Genomic DNA, 18755 nt, shown 5'->3' with positions numbered 1-18755 from the left:
ACCGAGCCCTGGGGAACACCACGTGTGACTGGCACAAGTCTCTGCACAGTCACAGCACCAGCAATCTCTAAATACGCTGGAACAGCAGATGCTCCTACCAGGTCTGCTTCTACCCCATGAGTCCCCTTCCTCTCTTAATTCTGAATCTTTACCACTGAACCCAGCAACTCCCTCGTTGCTCCACCAGTGAAATGACCAGCAGTTCAATCACTTCAGCCATCGCACAATGCGTTTATCCCGAGGCACCCACCTACAGCTACCCCCAAAACCATCACGCCCCACTGCAATCAAGCAGGGCTGTGTAACGAGCACTGACTCGGTTATAAACTGAAAAAAACCCAGAGTATGAAACCCAAATTTTAACCCCTCCACAAAGGAAAGGCAGGGGATATTCCCACGGGATAGATCACACAGGCACTAAAGATTAAATACACGTTGAATGCAATGCAAGAAGTGGAAGCGGATCCGGAGCCGAGCTGCAAGGTCTGCATCCCAGACTAACCTGGTAAGCTCAGACTTGGATCATGGCACCCAGCAAAGGCCCTCTGAACTGCAAAGGGTCATGCTTGAAGAGGAAATAAACTGCTCAACGTAACCCCGACATACTTTGATTCTTCTGTTACCTCTTCCTACTCTACAGATAGAAAACAAAACCAAAACCAACCTCGTTTCTCTGAAAATTTGAGTTCCAAGCAGCTCAGTGCTCAGGTAACGCTCCAGAAAAAACATCACGCAGTGAAATAGAGATAGGATTCACCAGAAAAACCAAGAACAGGTTCCAAATAACAGCAAAACGTAGGATTCCCCTTGCAACTCTCTTCGCACTGCGCACAGTGATGTTTGGACCACAAGCCGACCTACCTTGTCACTGAGCCTTCGCACACCACTGTTTGGAGGGGCAGAAACACCAGCAATGGAGGGGAGCAAAACCCTGGGATGCTTTGAGCATAGAGAGCTTATGCTCAAGGAGCTCATCTCAAAGCATCTGTATCCAATACGCATCCACAGCTAGATCACAAATGATCCATCACACCGCTTAATTCTTCCCTAGGGTTCATTAACAAATCCTTTCCGCTGCAGACAATATAAAAGCTTGAAAGTCACAGGGACTGATCAGCTCCAAACCACTTTGGGTTACTCCAGCGTGCATCTGAACCATACTAAGCAGTTACCACCCTTGTGGGGGAAATATCCCCCAAATAAAAGCGAGCAAAAGAGGATCCGCACTCAAAAAACAGCATTGGAGAGACAAAGTGTGAGGCTCTGTGCCACCAATCACCCCGTTTTCCCCTCCCAACCCCCTTTTCCCCCCCCAGGAAACACAACGTAACTGAATGCTTTTTATTACATCTAAAGATTTCTACATAAACAGGTAACATTCAATAGGTAAACCGCTTTTTTGTTTGCTTGTTTCCAATGCATATAATAAATATTTTCACTTGGTACTTTTATACAAACTGACATTGGTCTACTATACATTTTTAAAAGCCATTTACTGGTTTGGCATGCCGTATGGAAACTAAGAGAAAGTTTTTAAGGCAATGAATGACAGATTTAAATTCATGGAATTAATGGTATTTTTAATATTCTGCTTATATACATTTTTCCCTTTGTTAATTAAAACAATTAACAGCAGCACTTTCGGGGACCACCAGCAATTTTCCCTTGTTAGAAATCTAAGCTCTGTTACAAAATTAAAAAAAAAAAATAAGGAAAAAAACCCAACCCAGTTACACTGACAAAACAAAATCCTTTCTGCTTCGAATGTGCTTAAAAACCCTGAAACGTTAAAACTGCAACCGAGATTTCATTCCCCAAGCGTTCTCCTCACAGTCCTCAGCTCTGCGCTGGGAGGCAGGTCCAAAGTCCAATGGAAACCTCTCTGTCATCCCATCCTCCAAGGCTTTACCGAATCCTCGCCACGGAGAGGACGGGGCGAGCCTGGCACTGCTGTCACGTCTGTCGGGATGGAAGCACTAAGGTTTGTAAGGTTATAGTTTAGTCTTCAAAGGATGCATCAGTAAAGAGCGATTCAAAGCCAATTCCACCTTATGGAGACAGCCACGTACTCACACAGCACCACACGTGCACCAGCACAGCCCGCTCCTCCCGGGGCGGGATTTGAGGATGATTCGAGGATGATCTGAGGATGATTTGATCCTCCTCACCACGGTGAGGGTGGCAGAAGCCAGGCCACCCCAGGCCGCTTCACTGCTTCTCTGAGCGCACGGGAGTTAACGGAGACTGGAGTTTTGGGTAACATCTGCAGGGAACTCGTGGAGAACTCAGACTGAGACTTCTACCAAGCAATGTTAACTGTGGTCAGAGGCACAGAGATTTGTCAAGAACACCCTAGCGTGAAACAGGAATACTCACAAAGCATATGGGACCAATACCACAACGGAGGACTGCAGGACATTGCTGTCCCTTCTCTGTCGAGCGCCGAGGTTCACATACGACAGCGGGAAGCTGAGCAGCTTTCCTCCCCTCCAGGTGACCCGTGAGGAAAGGGAAGGCACCACCAGCCCACCTCGCTTTCCAAAAGCTACCGCAGCCACAAAGACGCCGGCTCCTTTGTCACCACGCGCTCGCCACGTTTCATGTGATACGTGAACGAACAGGGCTTCAATAGCATCGTCAACAGCGACACAAGCTGCTCTCCAGGTCATCTGTAACAACACAGTCCATGGAAACGTCGCCGCAGCCGTCGGTAAAAGCGGCCATCCCGAATTTCTCAGAGGTGGTTTTAATCTCCCAGGTACAGCGATGGCGTTTCTACTCCAGGTTTACAAACGGTATTACAGCAAAGCATATGCTCTGAAGTTACCAGGTTAGTATTCATGACTAAAATGTATGAGATATATTCCTAATGTAGGTTTAATCACTTCAAAATCAGACTGAGCTTAAAAAATAAGTATTTCCCATTTTCTATCCTTTTATTTATTTTTTTTGTTTTTTTAACTGACATTTAATAAATTATAAAATTGGTGTATGGTGAAATATATATATCAGCCAGATATGTATGAAATACACATGCATGGGAAAAAACTATTTAACTCACTTTGAACTCACACACACGGATCTATAAATACATATATACACACACATATACATATAAACACAAACAGTTGTTTTCAAAATTCAAGTCAACTATTTAGTGGCAGAGGGATGCTGTAAAAACACTAAAAACGATTTGGATGCCACGTCATGTGAACCTTTCAAATAACCATACGACTGATCATACAGCAATACCTAATGCTACTTGGATTAAAGAGTTTTTTTTTTCCTTTTTTCTTTTTTTTTTCCTTTTTTTTTCTTGTTTTTTTTTTCCCTTTTTTGTTTTTCCTCTAAATCAACGCAAGATTTTTTTTGAGACAACTTCATAGGCAAAAGGTGGCCCTTGTCAATGCTCAAAAGCAACAAGCTGCAATCAACAGGTTTGGACATGAAAAATTCAGACACGGATCTGCTCACTGTAGTATTCCTTACTCTCTCTTCCTGATAAACTTCTTACCTGCACTTTCAACCACTTAGAAAAATATTTTTCACACCAGAGGAGAGATTTTTCTCGCTCTGACGTGGACTTTGGGACACAAGAGAATCACTTCCTTCCCTCCCCCTTTCTCTTACTTTAAAGAATCTCCTGAAAAAACTGCATTCCAGCTATTTACACGTCTCACTCTGGAGTAAGAGCGGATCAGCCCCAGTGACCCACCGGTTCTACTGGAAGGTTTTCCTATGCCATGCACAACTTCAAAGAAAAAATAAAAGAAAAAAAGATAAATTAGGAAATATGGCTCCAAGTTCAACATAAACGTGCTGAAAATCCGGGAGATCAAAATAATTACAAGGCCAAAAAAAGAGGACAAGTGAATTTTGGAACCCACTACCCTAAGAGACTTCAATAAGCAGGCACTGCAACAGGCACGGGCTATGGTGTGGGGCTTTTTCTTGGGCTGGGTTTTGGTTTAAGAGAGTCCCGTTGCACGCTGAATAGTCACTTTGATGAAGGTGAACTGGGCAGACAGCGCGCCAAGACCGTTACCAGGTCATAAACCATGCACGGGTGTGTTGGGGTTTGTATCTCGCTTCCTTTGGTTGACAGGTTCGCTCTGAAGCAGGAATTTGAGCTACGGCAGCCACAAGGAGGTTTCTGCAGGCAGAACAAGGCAGGCCTCGATTCAAGAGGCCCTTTACACACGCAGGGCTAACTGGAAAGCACAAGCAGCTCCACAGATTTAAAACTGACACATGCTGCAGATTTTGCCGATCAGGATCTTAGGTTATTTTAAAAGGATTCCATAGTAAGTTCGACGAAACAAAACCCCACAGTTCAATGTGTCACTGCTTTTATTTGGGGTTAGACTCGATAAAAATCCTCTGTCTTGTCCCGCATAAGCACAGCCAAGTAAATCCTAATTTACTGAGCCTGGCCCTCAGGAATAATTGGTGCGCTAATGAGCTTGTAACATGCTTGATTAAAGCATGGAATTAAAAATTGTCTGAACAGAGGGTCACATAGAACCAGAAATGACCAAAAAAACCACCCAAACACCCCAAAAAACCAAGCTCGCTCCTGAAAGGCTACGTCCTGCAAACAGAGGAGATGCTGTGGAACAGTTTGGGTAGGGTTTATTCAGCTTTAAGCACAATAAAATCTGCACTAAATATGGGATGGGGGAAGTAGATTCCACCAAAGGTCAACGTCTCCAAGAGGAGGAAAAAAAACAACAAACCCTCTCACAAGTTTGAACTTTAAAAGTTCAGCTCCTTTCCTGTCTACGTTACCGTGAAGAAAATAATGCCGTTTGTGTCCAAACTATGGGGGAGAAGATAAAGTAACTCACAGAACAAATGCACGGGTGTAAAATCTTCAGCATCCAGAAAAACGAACTGAAGCTCCTTGTTTTCGTTAATTATTTTTTTTTCTGTTTTGTTAATTTTCTTTTTTTTTTTTTTTTCCCTCATTTTTACCAGTGAGGCCATCTTAGGTTTATATACAAAAGTAAAACTGAAAATATACTTTTGTTCTCTGTACACATAAATTTTTTTTTCCCCCTAAAAAAGGAAAAAAAAAAACCACAACACCACCAACAAACCAAAAACCAAAAAAAAAACCAACCCAACAAACCAACTCGTCTATGTTTCTAACATAAAGTAAAACCAAGCACAAAGATTTTCCTCCGCCGAGTTCGTTCACTCCAAAAAAAGAAAAAAAAATCAGTCCAATGAAATAATGTCTGGTATGATACCAAAGATAGAGGCCGTGTCCGTGCTGCTCCTACTTGCAACTGGATGACCATGATTCTCTCGCAGGCTGTTGGAGGAAACAAGACTGCTGTTACTGCCACTATTGCTACCATTTGTGGCCGGCAGAGAACTGCTTCCTCCTGCATTTAGCTGATCGAGAAACATCTGAGATGAAGTATATGGGAAAAAACGAGAGTGTAAGAGTTCTTGATCATCTGAGGCGGAAACCGCCGCGGCTGCAGCGGCAAGAAGGGATGTGTTGTAATGCTGGGGGGGGAAAAACAACATTTTCAAGTTACATTTCAGACACCACCGTTGCGATTCAGACCAGCACAAAAGCAGGTATTTGTAAGCTAAAAGCTCTGACAGCTTCTGGATTTCACACCAGCTCGTCTACTCAACCTGCCTGTAAGGTCCGTGAGCTTTTACCTCTGTCTGCAGGTAATTTCTCAATTTTCTGAAGCCAAAAGAATCTGGAAATACTGGTATTAGTAAGAGCAAACGCTAGAAAGGCAACAGGATCAACAAAGCACCCAAACCGGTAAGCAAAGGGGAAGCAGCAGCACACTATTACCTCTTCCAAAAACTCCTTGGTGGAAAAATGCCCCCAAATTCAAAGAAACATTTTGCCATCCCTCTCCTCCGCTCAAAAGTCCCAGACCAACCAGAGCTGGTGCAACTACGTGCTAATCACTGCTGGTGGAGGAAAGCACACTTCTGTGAAAAACGCGTTTAGAAGCGGCACGCTTAGCCCCAGCAGACAGCAACAAGGGCTGTCCCAGGTTACAGCCCCTGCAAGGCAAAACCCTCAGCTATCAAGGATCAGATTTTAAATACAACCTCTCTGCAGGGTAATTTTGCTCTTGATGTTTCTTAGCACTATGATCCATGCAGGCTATTCAGCCTCGCTCCCTAACATTTAGGCACTGGTGTAATTATGTCATATCAGCGCAGCATCAGATGCTCTGCTTGTTTCAGAGTAATTCTTGTATCTATGTTTTACTGAATATCAAGATAGCTTCTCCAGTGCAGACTCTGGTCTTAGATATGATACAGAAGTATCTCGAGATTGCAGAACAGACATGAAGGGACAAAGGGCAGCCCCCTCCTTTTCTTGGGGCCACTGGAGGAAAGGGGATCGAGTGGGAGGACTTGCAAACCCAGACTCCTTTGAGAATGACCTGCTTAGCTCCCGAAACTGGAGGAGCCAGCACCATCCAGCCCATTTCAGTAAGCACTTACAAAAGGTGGCAAACGTGCTATGAACAGGCACAGGAAAGCCAGAGAGCTCCCCCTGACTCTGTGACTGTCAAGAGTCCCAGTGGTGGGACCCAGCCACAACAGGGCCTGACCGAGCTTAACCCTTAGAAACTGAAATGTTTCTTTTCTGTTATGCCTTATCTTACAACCCTGTTTAGACAATGCTCATGTTTGTATGTGTATAAAATAAAGCTGCAGCCTGCCTGCGTTTACACCTACATCATGCATCTGCTCCTTCCTCGCCTATACATCCATGCCAGCAAGTCCTTCTCTCAAAAGAGTATCTGCCATATGACTTGATTTCTCTCGACTTACCTGATTGTCTCCTGACAGGAAAGGGAAGAAATCTAAACCTGTGAAGAGCCAAAGAAAAAAATTAAGCTTCTCAAAACAAACAAGCACCTCCGTATTTCTCCACCATTTATTTTGAAATAAAACTGGTAACAGTTCAGATCTGCTTCACTACCGGAGCTTGCAAAACATCAACCTTTTAAAACCTTGAGATATCCAATTAAAACCAAAAAAAATATTTTTATTTTTATTTTTATTTTTATTTTTAATACCATCTCATCCCTCAGTGGGTGCAAGATAATGTTTTGCGCTAGGGGACTGTCAAACGACGGCGTGTTTAAATTCATTTATAGTTATTATTGCTTGCAGAGCTGTGCTTCCAGCTCTGGACAGTCAGAAGCTCACCTTGCAAGTCGTAAGGCATAGGTGTCATATGGAATGGATGCCTGTAGTCCTGGATAAGTGATGTATTGATGTAGCTGGTGTCGACAGCAGGAAGGCTTGGTGTTCTTGACACAGGAGATGCTTGATGGGGTAAATTTAAAATGCTGCAAGAGACAAAGGTTTGTTACAATAGTAACCGAATACTACACCATACTGTCTTGTAATATAGTCTTGGCTTTCACGTGAGAAGAACAGCATTTGAAGATTTTCATTGCTACTTTCAAATTTAACACAAAGTCAGGTGCACAACAATAACTCTCCTATGAGCCAAAAAGGTTTGAAAGAGTTTTAAGTGATCACCAAGTCATTTACGTTACTGGAGCAGTAATTGATTCGACACCAGGACTCCTTCCGTTTAGCCTCAGTTTTCAGCCCTACACCTTTATGTGAACAGGGTGCTACAACAGCGTGGCTACTTGGGTATAATCAGGTAATTCTGGCGTTCTTTGTGACTGTGCTACTGCCAGTAACCACCAGCAAAACCCACACATTCCCATACCACACCCACGCCTCTTATTGCTCTCTCTGTATGTGCTGCTTTCCTATTTCCCTACTGAAGAAAAACATTTCCAAATCTGCAAAAAATATACTTCTAAGCCACAACTTTTCACACCGTTTTATAGCCATTTGGACAATATGGGTATAAATACAACTAAAAAACTGTATCGTGTTCCACACTTCACTCAAAGTTGTTATTCCATCTTTTAAGGCTTTGTCACCCGAGACCAAATCCATTATATGGGTATAAATACAACTAAAAAACTGTATCATGTTCCACACTTCACTCAAAGTTGATATTCCATTTTTTAAGGCTTTGTGACCAAAGACCAAATCCATTTGCTATAAGCTACTAAATCAGGCTATAATCCAAAATACAGAATTTTTCAGATACAATTTCTTTTGCAGTTTGTTGCTACTTCCCATCATGAGTAAGTTCTCTCTGCATTGGGCTGCGTATTTTGCTCTCACCCCTTGTTATTTAACGGCGATGCTGGAGATATGGAAGGACAGCTTCTCTTTGCAGATGGTTCTTCTTCCTCTTCATCTGAGGAGCTATCGATGGTTAAATCAATCACTTCCACTTTCTTATTCTTATTTGACTGTTGGTGAGAAGACACCTGATGTTCCAAGGAAGAGCTTATGCATCCTACACAAAGTAAGCCAACATTATAAGCTGGAGCTTACAATGACTCTACAATCATCACAACATCACAGCTTATTATATGCCTTCATAAATAAAGCTTGCAACTTAGAATAAAAGACAACAAAATCACGCAACATTGATAATAAAAGTATGGCCACCCCCAAACAGGTATGATTCAAACATACATGCAAAAATGAGCACCTTGAAAAGTTAAAGGACCATCAATACCTAACACTTCAATGGTGTGACACTCAGTCCTTACGTCCCAAACCAGGACTCACCATCAACTCCGTTGTAAGATGCAGTTACTTCCTGCACTTCCTTCTTCAATCTCATAGGAGCCCATGATCCATCCTCCTTAAACTGAATTTCATCACAGTCTGTACAGTACTTCAGGATCTCCATGAACAACCTGTCAATCAGAAAAACATTTAATAGAAAAAGAGCTTAACTCATTTTTATCTAAAATACCTTCATTAGTCAGTGGAAGTCAGAAGTCGTGTTTAAAAAGGGCTCTCATTGTTCTGCTCTTCCCTCATCTGCTTCCTTGATAAAAAGGAGCCACTGAAAAATTTAAAATGCTGCCTAAAATAAAAACCTGCAGATTCACCGAAAAGAACAAGACTGGAATCCAGCAGTGGTCGTGCCACAGAACTCTCCACTTCCCGAAATGAAGGGGGGAGAATGTGAACTAATATTTAAAATAAAGATCTTTCTTACCCTTATCTATCTCTGACAATATTTAACTGAGGACGCTGCCACGTCACAGGAGTATTTAAGGACCTGTATTTCCTGAAACCCCTCTTTTCTTTTTAAGTAAAAGCTTCCTAACAGAAGCTGGGCATGGGAATCTGAACTTGCAGCCTCTTCTCCTCGCTGCGCCTCCTCAAACTTTCAGGATCCTGGCACCACATCCCTCCCAGTGGGAATTCCAGCTTTTGACCAAGACTATTCATGTGGTTCTGCGTAGGAAAGAGCTGTGCTTTAATTAGCGACAAAGTTCCCTCTTTCCCAGATTGAAACATTCTCTAGAAATAGCCTTCTCCCTGGGATGCTGTAATTACATCACCTCCTCTCCAACATCCCCACCTGGCAACAGGAGAAGTAAGGAAAATGCATTGTTTTAATTAATACTGCTCTTTGTCTTTACCATTTTAGGTGGAAACCTAGAACAAGGAACTTTATACCACACTTTGGAAAGAAGGTTTCTATCTAAGGAATTAAAATGCAGATCCAGGATTGGACACATATATATATATATGTATATATATTTGGGAGGTGGCAGTATTTGATCTCACAAGAATGTCTGCTATCAACTATCCCGGATTAGTACAGCTGCTCTATTAAAAGTAAATGTTTTCACCTAGGGATCCAGCACTAAGGAATATTGGGGAAAAACAAGAACAAAACCAAAAACCACCCTACCCAATCATTTCATGTAGGGGAGCTCAAAAAACTTATCTAGGATTGGAAAGAATACCTTTCATTACTATTAACTTTGTTTGATGCCCACAATGCTTGCAGAATACTGAATGAAGAGGCCCCTGGTTTGTAATTCTTCAGCAACAGCAGGGAATTAAAGGATGCTGTAACTTAAAACAGGTCACAGCCAGACAACCATAATTTTGGAGCACTGTATCCTGTGCAGCCCAAAACCAGGACGCAGACAGTGTAAGGTACAGCCTTGATTTTCCCCCGAGTTTTACCCACCCATCAATGATGAGGTGTTCATAGGGAGCCTTCTTGTCACAGACAGGGCAGACCCAAGTTGGTTTCTTTTCATTCATTTGGATGTACAAGGTGGCGTCAAAACACTGCAGGTGTGAGCAAGTCAGGGCCCTACATGGTATGGTTAGCCGCATTTTACCAAGCTTTAAGAGAAAAAAAGAAACAACATTACATCACCTTGGTATTACATTAACAAACAGGGCTTTTCTGTCTGAAAAGAGACAGAGATGAGTCTTACTCCAGAAAGAACTCTCACAAGTCTGAGATCTGATTAACACACGTGCCACATACACCGTTCCCTCCTTCCTGTAGGTTTGATTATTGCGTAAGAGTTACTGAAAATCACATTTTAACTATATTTCCATAAAATAAACACCTGTTAAATATTAAGAGACTATGTTATACTCGTCCTGCCGTGATAAACACCACTACTATGCAGATTTGTGAGCTAACCTGAAATGCCACTGCCTGTTCCTCGTGTAAAATACAAACCCTATAACACCATCACATCTTTTCAACACTACAAAGGGCCTGCAAATCATAATGGAAGATAAGATGGGAGAAAATGAGTTCTAAAACACACTTTCAGATGGGGACCATCCTTTCCTTCAAGTTTGCAGAAAGGCTGGAGCAAAGCTTCCACAAGTTGAATATAAAAAGCAGAGCTAAGTGCTTATGCCAGGCAGTTTATAGGAGTGGTACACAGTGAGTGCTTAGGGTAAACTGTGGAACAGGAATATCTTGACTTGGATAGATCAGCATTAACCCAGACCATCAAATATTAACATATGATTCATCTGAACGCAAAACTGATTAGGCACTGAAAGGCACTTCAGACTAATCTGAAGTAAAGAAGTTTGAAAACAAGCAGTTTTTTTCTGGCAAAGTGCTTGCTGCAGTTTAGGACAGGCTTTAACTTTAACTGACCACACTAAAGGTAAAACCCAGGAACATCTAAACAAGACTTCTCCCACATAAAAAAGAACAAAACCATTATTTATTAAGAATTACTTATACTGAGAGCTTTGGAGTTACATATACTTGACTACAGCATACACGATGACTTCATCTGAAAACCTTCAGCCAATTCTAGCAGGGGGCAGTAGGAGGAACTGTTTGGAGCACGGCTTTAAGCAATCACCGTGGTCACGCACGCTGATCCTGAGCAATGCGAGATGGGTGCCACAGGATGGCACTCAATCTCACCACATCAGAAGACGAAATACCAAGAACAAAGGCTCTACTCACAGTCCACTACTTCCTCCCTGATGCTTTTTTAGTTTTATTTATTTATTTTGCATTCTCCGTGAGCAGAAATCCCTCCACCCCAGCGCTAGACTGCAGGATCTTGCTTGTTTTTATTTCCCTCTGGCTCTCGGTCGCTGTCACAAAACTCGGCACCAGATGGGAGGGGAGCAGAAACGTCCCCGGGGAGGCTGTGGCCATGGTGGTGGGAAGCTCTGACAGCAGGAGGTGCTCTATGTGCCATGTGTTTGGCACCCCCTCCCCCAAAATCCATGACCAAGCACATTATTTCTATCACACAACCAAGCCCCAAAGCAGCAAGGCCCCCTTATCCACGGCTGCTGCGAATTCTTCTCTCCCAGATGGCAGGTCAATGGCTCATTTGTCTTCTGGGCACAAAAAGAGTCTCCCAGCTCGGAGAGGATCAAGAGTAAGGGGGTACCAGAGAGGAAACCTGGATGCTTCTATGTGAGGCAAAATAAAAACAAGGAAGGTCGAAGACACGTGCTGCAGGAAGAACATAAATACCCATATCCTGAATTAAAAAGCACGTTTCAACCAGAAACATAAAAACCATGGCTCTGATTTGTAAGCAGCAGTCGGGTTTAACCGAAGCCATACGCAGACAGATAAAATCAGAGCACTCGGCACTAACGAGTTGATGTCTCCTTTCCCATTTTTGGCATTGAACTTCCCGGATCAGCTCTGCCGTCCTGGCCAAGCCGTGTCAGAGCTGACAAAAGAAAAGGCCAGGAAAGAAAGGATGCACCCCAACTTTTGAAAAAACAAACCTCCTTTCCCAACACTGCTCTGATTCCTGCCAAAGAAAGACCGCACCGATTTATTTTAGGAGCGTACAAAAACGCTGCTATCTTTTCACGCTAAAAAAATGTACCCGAAACAGGAGTTAAGGATTTGTAAACAAAGCTGCAAAAGGCTAGGATTGGGAATTTTTGTTCGGCCAAATATTTGCTCCGGCTGCAGAACCCGTGGATTTATTTATTTTTATTTCCAGGAGGTAAAATAGGGAAAAAAAAGGAGCACGATTTCAAGCGTCTTCCTGAAGCACAGGCTCAGGCCAGCCCCTCTCCTGCTGTATCTCGGCGAGATGCAGCCAATAGTTTAAGGGCAGTTTTTTCTCCCTTCTCCGCGGTCTCGGAGGGAGCGCAGGCCTCTGTGCTAAAAAAAGCTCAGCAGCTATCCAAAAAACAAATTCACAGGAAGCTGCCTCGCTCTGCACTTTTTTGAGGGCAAAAGAAAGGTTATGAAGCCTAAACCTGCCGCCCCGTCCAGATACGCAATCCCATTTGTTTTATTGAAGCATGCACAGGAGAGGATCGCACCCATAACAAATGGGATGGGAAAACAGCCCCCTCACGTTAACAGCGCTGGAGACACAGCGTTATTTCATTTCTGGTTCTGCTGTTGGAGGCCAAATCAGCATTTTTAACTTTCAGAGCATACGCTGCCCATTCAAGCATTAGAAAATAAGCAGAAAATACTTATTAAATAAATTCTCCCTGAGCCAAATGCTTATAAATTAGCATGTAGAAGTATGGAGGCTATAATAAAATTACATTTGGACTCGAGGACAGTCTGAGTCACACTAATAACCTTTCTATTCATAGGACAGGTTGAAAGGTGCAGTCCTTGTCCCAATGAGCTTTTGCAATGATGGATTATTCCAAGGGCTGCAGTGAAATCAGCACTGAATGAGGAACATACTGGAAAAAGAATCAAGCGTGTGTATTCTGTAGACATTATGACAGTGACACAGAGACACACACAGACTCGCTCGGCTGGAAAAGCCCTCTGAGATCATCACGTCCAACCGTTCCTGTCTACCCCTAAACCATATCCCTAAGTACCTCGTCTACCCGCTCTTTAAATACATCCGGGGTGGGTCCCCCCCCCCCCCCCCTGGCCAGCCTGTGCCAGCTTCTGACGACCCTCTCAGGAAAGAACTTCCTCCTTATCTCTGACCTGAACCTCCCTTGGCACAGCTTGGTGCCGTTTCCCCTTGTTCTATCCCCCATCACCTGGGAGAAGAGACCAGCACCCACCTCTCTACAACCTCCCTTGAGGCAGCTGTAGGAGGTGATGAGGTCTCCCCTCAGCCTTCTCTTCTCCAGGCTGAACAAGCCCAGTTCCCTCAGCCGCTCCTCATCAGGCTTGTTCTCCAGAGCCCTCCCCATCCTTGTGGCTCTTCTCTGAACACGCTCCAGAATCTCAACATCATTCTTATAGTGAGGGGCCCAGAACTGAACACAGCACTTGAGCTGCGGCCTCACCAGTGCCGAGTCCAGGGGGATGATCACCTCCCTGGCCCTGCTGGTCACACTGTTTTTAATACAGGCCAAGATGCCAGAGACAAATATACTCAAAATAATCTGGTTTTGTTTTGTGTGTCTGTCAGAAAATAGTAAGTGAATACTGACAAAGGTAGGAGCTCTGAAGAGCTACATCCTGATGGCTGATTGCTCTTCTGGTTTTACCCCTGGCAGAATTCTGAGCAAGCAAAAGAGCATTTGACATCCTCAGGTATCAGCAAGGGAGGCAACCAGGACAAGCAGAAATGTGCCCGAAAACTCCCATGGAGTGATCCAGAAAGCAACACAACTGCCTGAAGTGGCAGCTTTTACAAGTCATACGTGACTAAAATAAAAATCTGTAACTCCAGAAGGTGCACGAAGATTAATTAAAGATATTGAATTAATACACAGGCACTTCTAAACTCTTAGAGCCACTTCATTCCTACTAACAGATAAAATTAGTTTCCAATCCGGACAAAAATAGTAAAGTGGTGAGAATATTGTACCTGAAAAATGACCAAAAACCCAACCACAAAACCCAACAGGACTATTGTTGTTGTACCATCAGCACAGCAAAAATACAACTATTAACAAGGCAGCAAAATAACCTGCAGGTGTGGACTCCAAATACTCCAGTGGTTGCAATGGGACACGTAAGTTCATAGGTTTATAAGATTATAAATTAGAGGTTCTAAGTTTACAGATCAGGATTTTCGTTTGTGAATGCAATACTTGTATCTTTCTTGCAGATGAGTTTTATCTTCCTCGTAAATGTGTTATTATCTAGTTAGCACCAATGCTGATATGGAGAAAGTCTTAAAATTGAGGATACGATAACCTAACACGTATATAAAAAGTAACCACAATGTCAACTGTGCTTTTTTCAAAGCCAAGCTTCCATAATTAAAAGTTTTTCCTTACACTGGTAGTTTAAGAACATGAAATAAGCTTCAATTTTGCAAGAATCAAGTCAGTTTTCTTCTTTAGATTTCAAAACTGAAAATCCCGTGTCAAGCTGGAGCAGACTGAGCCAAACCAGGAAACAGATGTATCCTTCATCTCGAAAAGAGGTTAAAAAGTTACACTGCAATAAAGATACCGTGTCAATCAACACAGCCAGCAAGCATCCTGACGATGCACGGTACTTGAAACAAGAGCACCAAGTCCCAAAGACTAAACAGGTGTACATAATATTAATATTGTGCTGTTTACCAACGATACCATAAACCCAGGTATAAACTACTTGTTGCTTGATGAAAAAACAATTAGTAGGTCAAGTCAGAGCACATCTCTGCCACTGCCACATTCAGTGGAACTTTATTTTTCCGCTTCAAATTCAGAACAAATTTTGTTTGAACCACCTCTAGGACACTGCTTTGTTTTTAAACCAAGATTATTAAACACTCAAAGCCTACACATCAACGTCAACTAAAAGATGCTCAATTCTTTGACTGCAGACACAGGCTGAAGAGCCATTTTTAACAGTCGGAGTTACCTACCTTACCACTGAGAGTTGTTTTAGCACAATCAAGGACGCAAACCGCACACTCAGATGATCCAGTGACAGATTTAAACGCATGCTTACAGAGAATTTTGAATAGTGTTTTCAAGCTAATGGAACACTCCTTTTCTCAGGGGTATACCACACGCTCAAGCACAGTGACAGGTAACTTCAGCGCTGGATCCTACCCCCACAAGTTAACACACAGCCGAACACAAGCTAACCCCTACCAAACACACGTCGCAGAACAGCCACAGTTTGATCAGAATCAGTGCTGAGGGAATTAAAAATACTTACTGGACAAAGCAGAGAAACTCTTAAGCTTGTTGTTGCTATTTCGCTGTCCGGATCGGCAGTCAGCTTCTCTTTAACTGCGAATTGGAAGAAGAAAAGGTTTACTTGATGGTTGATTTAAAACACAAATTGCATGACAGCGAAATAAAACAAGTCTGAAACTGGGTGGTAAACTTCCAGTTTGCCCTATCTACTGGAAGCAAGCAGCAGCTGCTATTGTTTCAGACTCACATAATAAACATGCACCATAAGCAGTCTTTACTCTCCAGAAAGATCATAAATGGCAAGATTTAAGAAAGCAGAAAAGCAGGAAAAGCTCATCTCAAACCAAGATCCCTAGGAAATGTTATTTATACAGAGATGTCTCTCTTCATATACATTTAATTTTGTACTTGACAGTTATTTAAAATCTACCGACAAGATGAGCCACATTGACTTGTTAACTTCAAGCACATTAGAAATCCACGTTAGCAGCCCTCACGAGGACAAGCACCACTGTAAACCTCTGAAATACTCATCAAGCAATCCTGCCATTTAAAACTGAAAAGCAAACTGAGAAAAAAGGAAATCTGAAGTATCCTGACAAAATTTGACTGTTAAATAACTGCAGTGAAATATTAGCGCTACAGAAGTCTTTCATCTCTGCGTCTCCTCTGCTTTTACCTACAAGGAGTGTTTTATAAGCTGATATTGGTTAAATTAATAAGTCAGTCCCATGTTCTTCCTGCTCTATGGACCAGACCTGCACCCTCATTCACTTTGTACGCACACAGCAGTGGCCAACTGGAAACTCTCTACATTTTTGTGCATTTAAATCATCATACTTCATGAACATAAGCCAATGCCCAGCACTATGCTTTGTAGCATTTCCTGATTTCCTTCCTCCTGGAGAAGGTCCTGCGCTGTGCACAACACGCATTATCTGGGCATTAAAGAGCACGACCAGGTGTTGGTATTTTCACCCTCTCTGTGAAAAAGAAACAAGCAGCAGTTTTTGCTTGCATTTTATCTACACAAACCTCCACTGACACCTACTTGTCAGAGCAAACAAAGCAGCAAACCTCACACTTAAATCTGGAGGGGGCTGGGAGCAGTTACGGCGCTAGACGCTCTCTCCGGGAGCCCGCTCCACACGACCACGCCAAAGGAATAAAACCTGCGTTGATGGAGACTTCCCTGCAGCACGTCAGCGTCAGGGTTCAGTATCAGGCATTTAGTTGGGCTCGCCCGAGGTACTGAATTACCAGTTAACTGTATAAATACAGTTGTTCTGCTCTGAAGAAACAAAGCCAGCACGGCTGAACCGAAAGAGATTCTCTTGCATTTTTCCCTTCACAGTGTCAACAGGGTTCCTGGCCTGGCTCCTAGTGCAAACAAAGGCCTCTGAGTCTTTGAATTGGAACCGAATACAAAGAACACCACTATCAGCTTCTCAAAACCCGGAGAATTGTAGGAAGTCCAAACCTCAGCTCGTACAGTCCTATTTCAAACCTCCTTTTACAAAAGCCATTTTCCCTTTTGAACCGAGGAGCCCCTCAGACGTACTCAGCGCTCTCGAGTGGTCGGGGTTTCGTATGCCTTTTGCTCGCAATCTCTGCAGCAACACCGTCGAGGACAGCTGCTTCACGAGATAGACTGCCATGGAGTAGTTCTAGAAAACAGAACGAGAGATCAAAGTTAAAACTGGTTTAATCAAAAGACAGCTTGTATTTTATACAACGCTTAGGCAATTTGCTATGGGATTGCAGGGCACCGTGTTTCTACAGGACTTTCGATAGCAAAGATTTCAGGCCAGGAAAAACTCACTGTGCTTCAGAAAGTTCACAGGGCTGGAGACTGAGAGATGCCACAAAAGTGACTTCATGCTTCACTGGGATTAGATTTAGCTGCAAACCAAGCCATTAAAACTGCATTTAGGACACTTCTGGATGGTTTACATCTAACTCGGGACACGCTATCTACAGCCCATTTAAGAAGGGTGATTTTACATCCGTAATGTTAGGTACTGCAGTTGTGTTGATGCATTTAAGGGAAGCTGTCAGGTCAAACATATGTATATATTCTTTTCTAAAAGTTAATTTTGTTTTCAAAACAGGACGATCCACAGCGCTGCCTCTTCAAAAGCAATGCGTACAGAGATACATCATGTGCAGTATTTCCTACCCAGTCCATGGATGCCCGCTTCTGTCACTACAGGAAATAATTTGGTGTATGAGCGGGTCAGCTTGAGAGGGACAAGCAGGGGCGGCAGAGCTCAATTCCTGCCATCGCAACTGGTTTCAAACCCCAGCCTGAGGTTTCTGAAGCTCTCACTTTTCTCCTAAGCTGCAGGTAATACCTGTCTTTTAAAAATGTGATGTTGTACTACGCATTCAGCGGCAGCAGCTCCCTCTCCCCCACATCCCGAAAATGGAAAGGATAAAATTTGTGTTCTCACATTACGGTACATCAATTGCTTTTTGATATAACAGCATTCTCTAAACCTGTAGTCGCATTCATACACTTCGAATTGAAAAATTAAAGTCTTCCTCCAAGCAACTGCCACGTATGCTTCCACTAAAAAAACCCCAGACAACTGTGACATCTACTGTTATTTAAGATGTCACCAGAATCCCAAGCTGGGATTTTCAGCAATACATCTTACCAGAAAATTACACAAATTGAAACAGCATCAGAAACACCGCATTTTAAATATTTTATTCTTACAATGAACGCTTTTCACATCGTTAAAAACCACTACTGCCTTAACTTGTTTGTTTAATGCCTCAATTAGTATAGAAGATAGAAAAATGGTAATTAACATTGTGAAATTATTTACCGACAGCTTGAATCTACAAAGCTAGGAACTTGCCCAAGGCATCTTGTACAGAAGGCTCTTGAAACAGCTTGTGTAAAAACCACCACGAGGACTCCAGGAAAGGTAGAGCGCACCAGTTGAGACATGCGACTGATCTTACGGGAAGGGGAGGAAGGGAATTCCAACTCTGCATTATACAGCCACATCCAAGTGTAAAAGAATTCCTCACATGAACTGTCAAGGTCTCAAGCAATCACATCGGGATGCTTCACATCTCCTGCGTGGAGAAGTTCTGACCTTCTCATGCTCATGAAATACACAGAATTCGCTGCTCTCTTCAGTTCTCCACTGTAAGCTGCAAATTAGCTAATAGGTTTTGGTAGGAGATATCATGAAGCCTGAGGAACCACCTAGCTCACAAGAGACTGGTTTAGAGTCCACGCACACCTGTGGCATTTCTTTTCCCTAAATCACAGAATCCCAGAATGT

The 18755-nt window shown here is 42.9% G+C and overlaps 1 protein-coding gene across 1 annotated transcript; it reads right to left on the bottom strand.

Annotated features, from left to right (window-relative positions):
• Nucleotides 1-5136: 5136 nt before the first annotated feature.
• PIAS1 (protein inhibitor of activated STAT, 1) lies at nucleotides 5137-18453 on the bottom strand (the record flags this gene model as incomplete). The annotated part of the gene is made up of 9 exons (XM_010186472.1): nucleotides 5137-5517; nucleotides 6826-6863; nucleotides 7207-7349; nucleotides 8215-8392; nucleotides 8671-8801; nucleotides 10100-10260; nucleotides 15473-15546; nucleotides 17015-17120; nucleotides 18344-18453. Coding segments are annotated over 9 exons (1238 nt in total), but the record flags the coding sequence as incomplete, so codon positions are not given.
• Between the last annotated feature and the right edge of the window lie 302 nt (nucleotides 18454-18755).

The sequence above is a fragment of the Mesitornis unicolor genome, unplaced genomic scaffold (genome assembly GCF_000695765.1).
Source record: "Mesitornis unicolor isolate BGI_N332 unplaced genomic scaffold, ASM69576v1 scaffold24126, whole genome shotgun sequence".
Lineage (NCBI taxonomy): Eukaryota > Metazoa > Chordata > Aves > Mesitornithiformes > Mesitornithidae > Mesitornis > Mesitornis unicolor.
The sequence above is the reverse complement of the archived record's forward strand: the minus strand, read 5'-3'. Positions and strand labels throughout refer to the sequence as shown.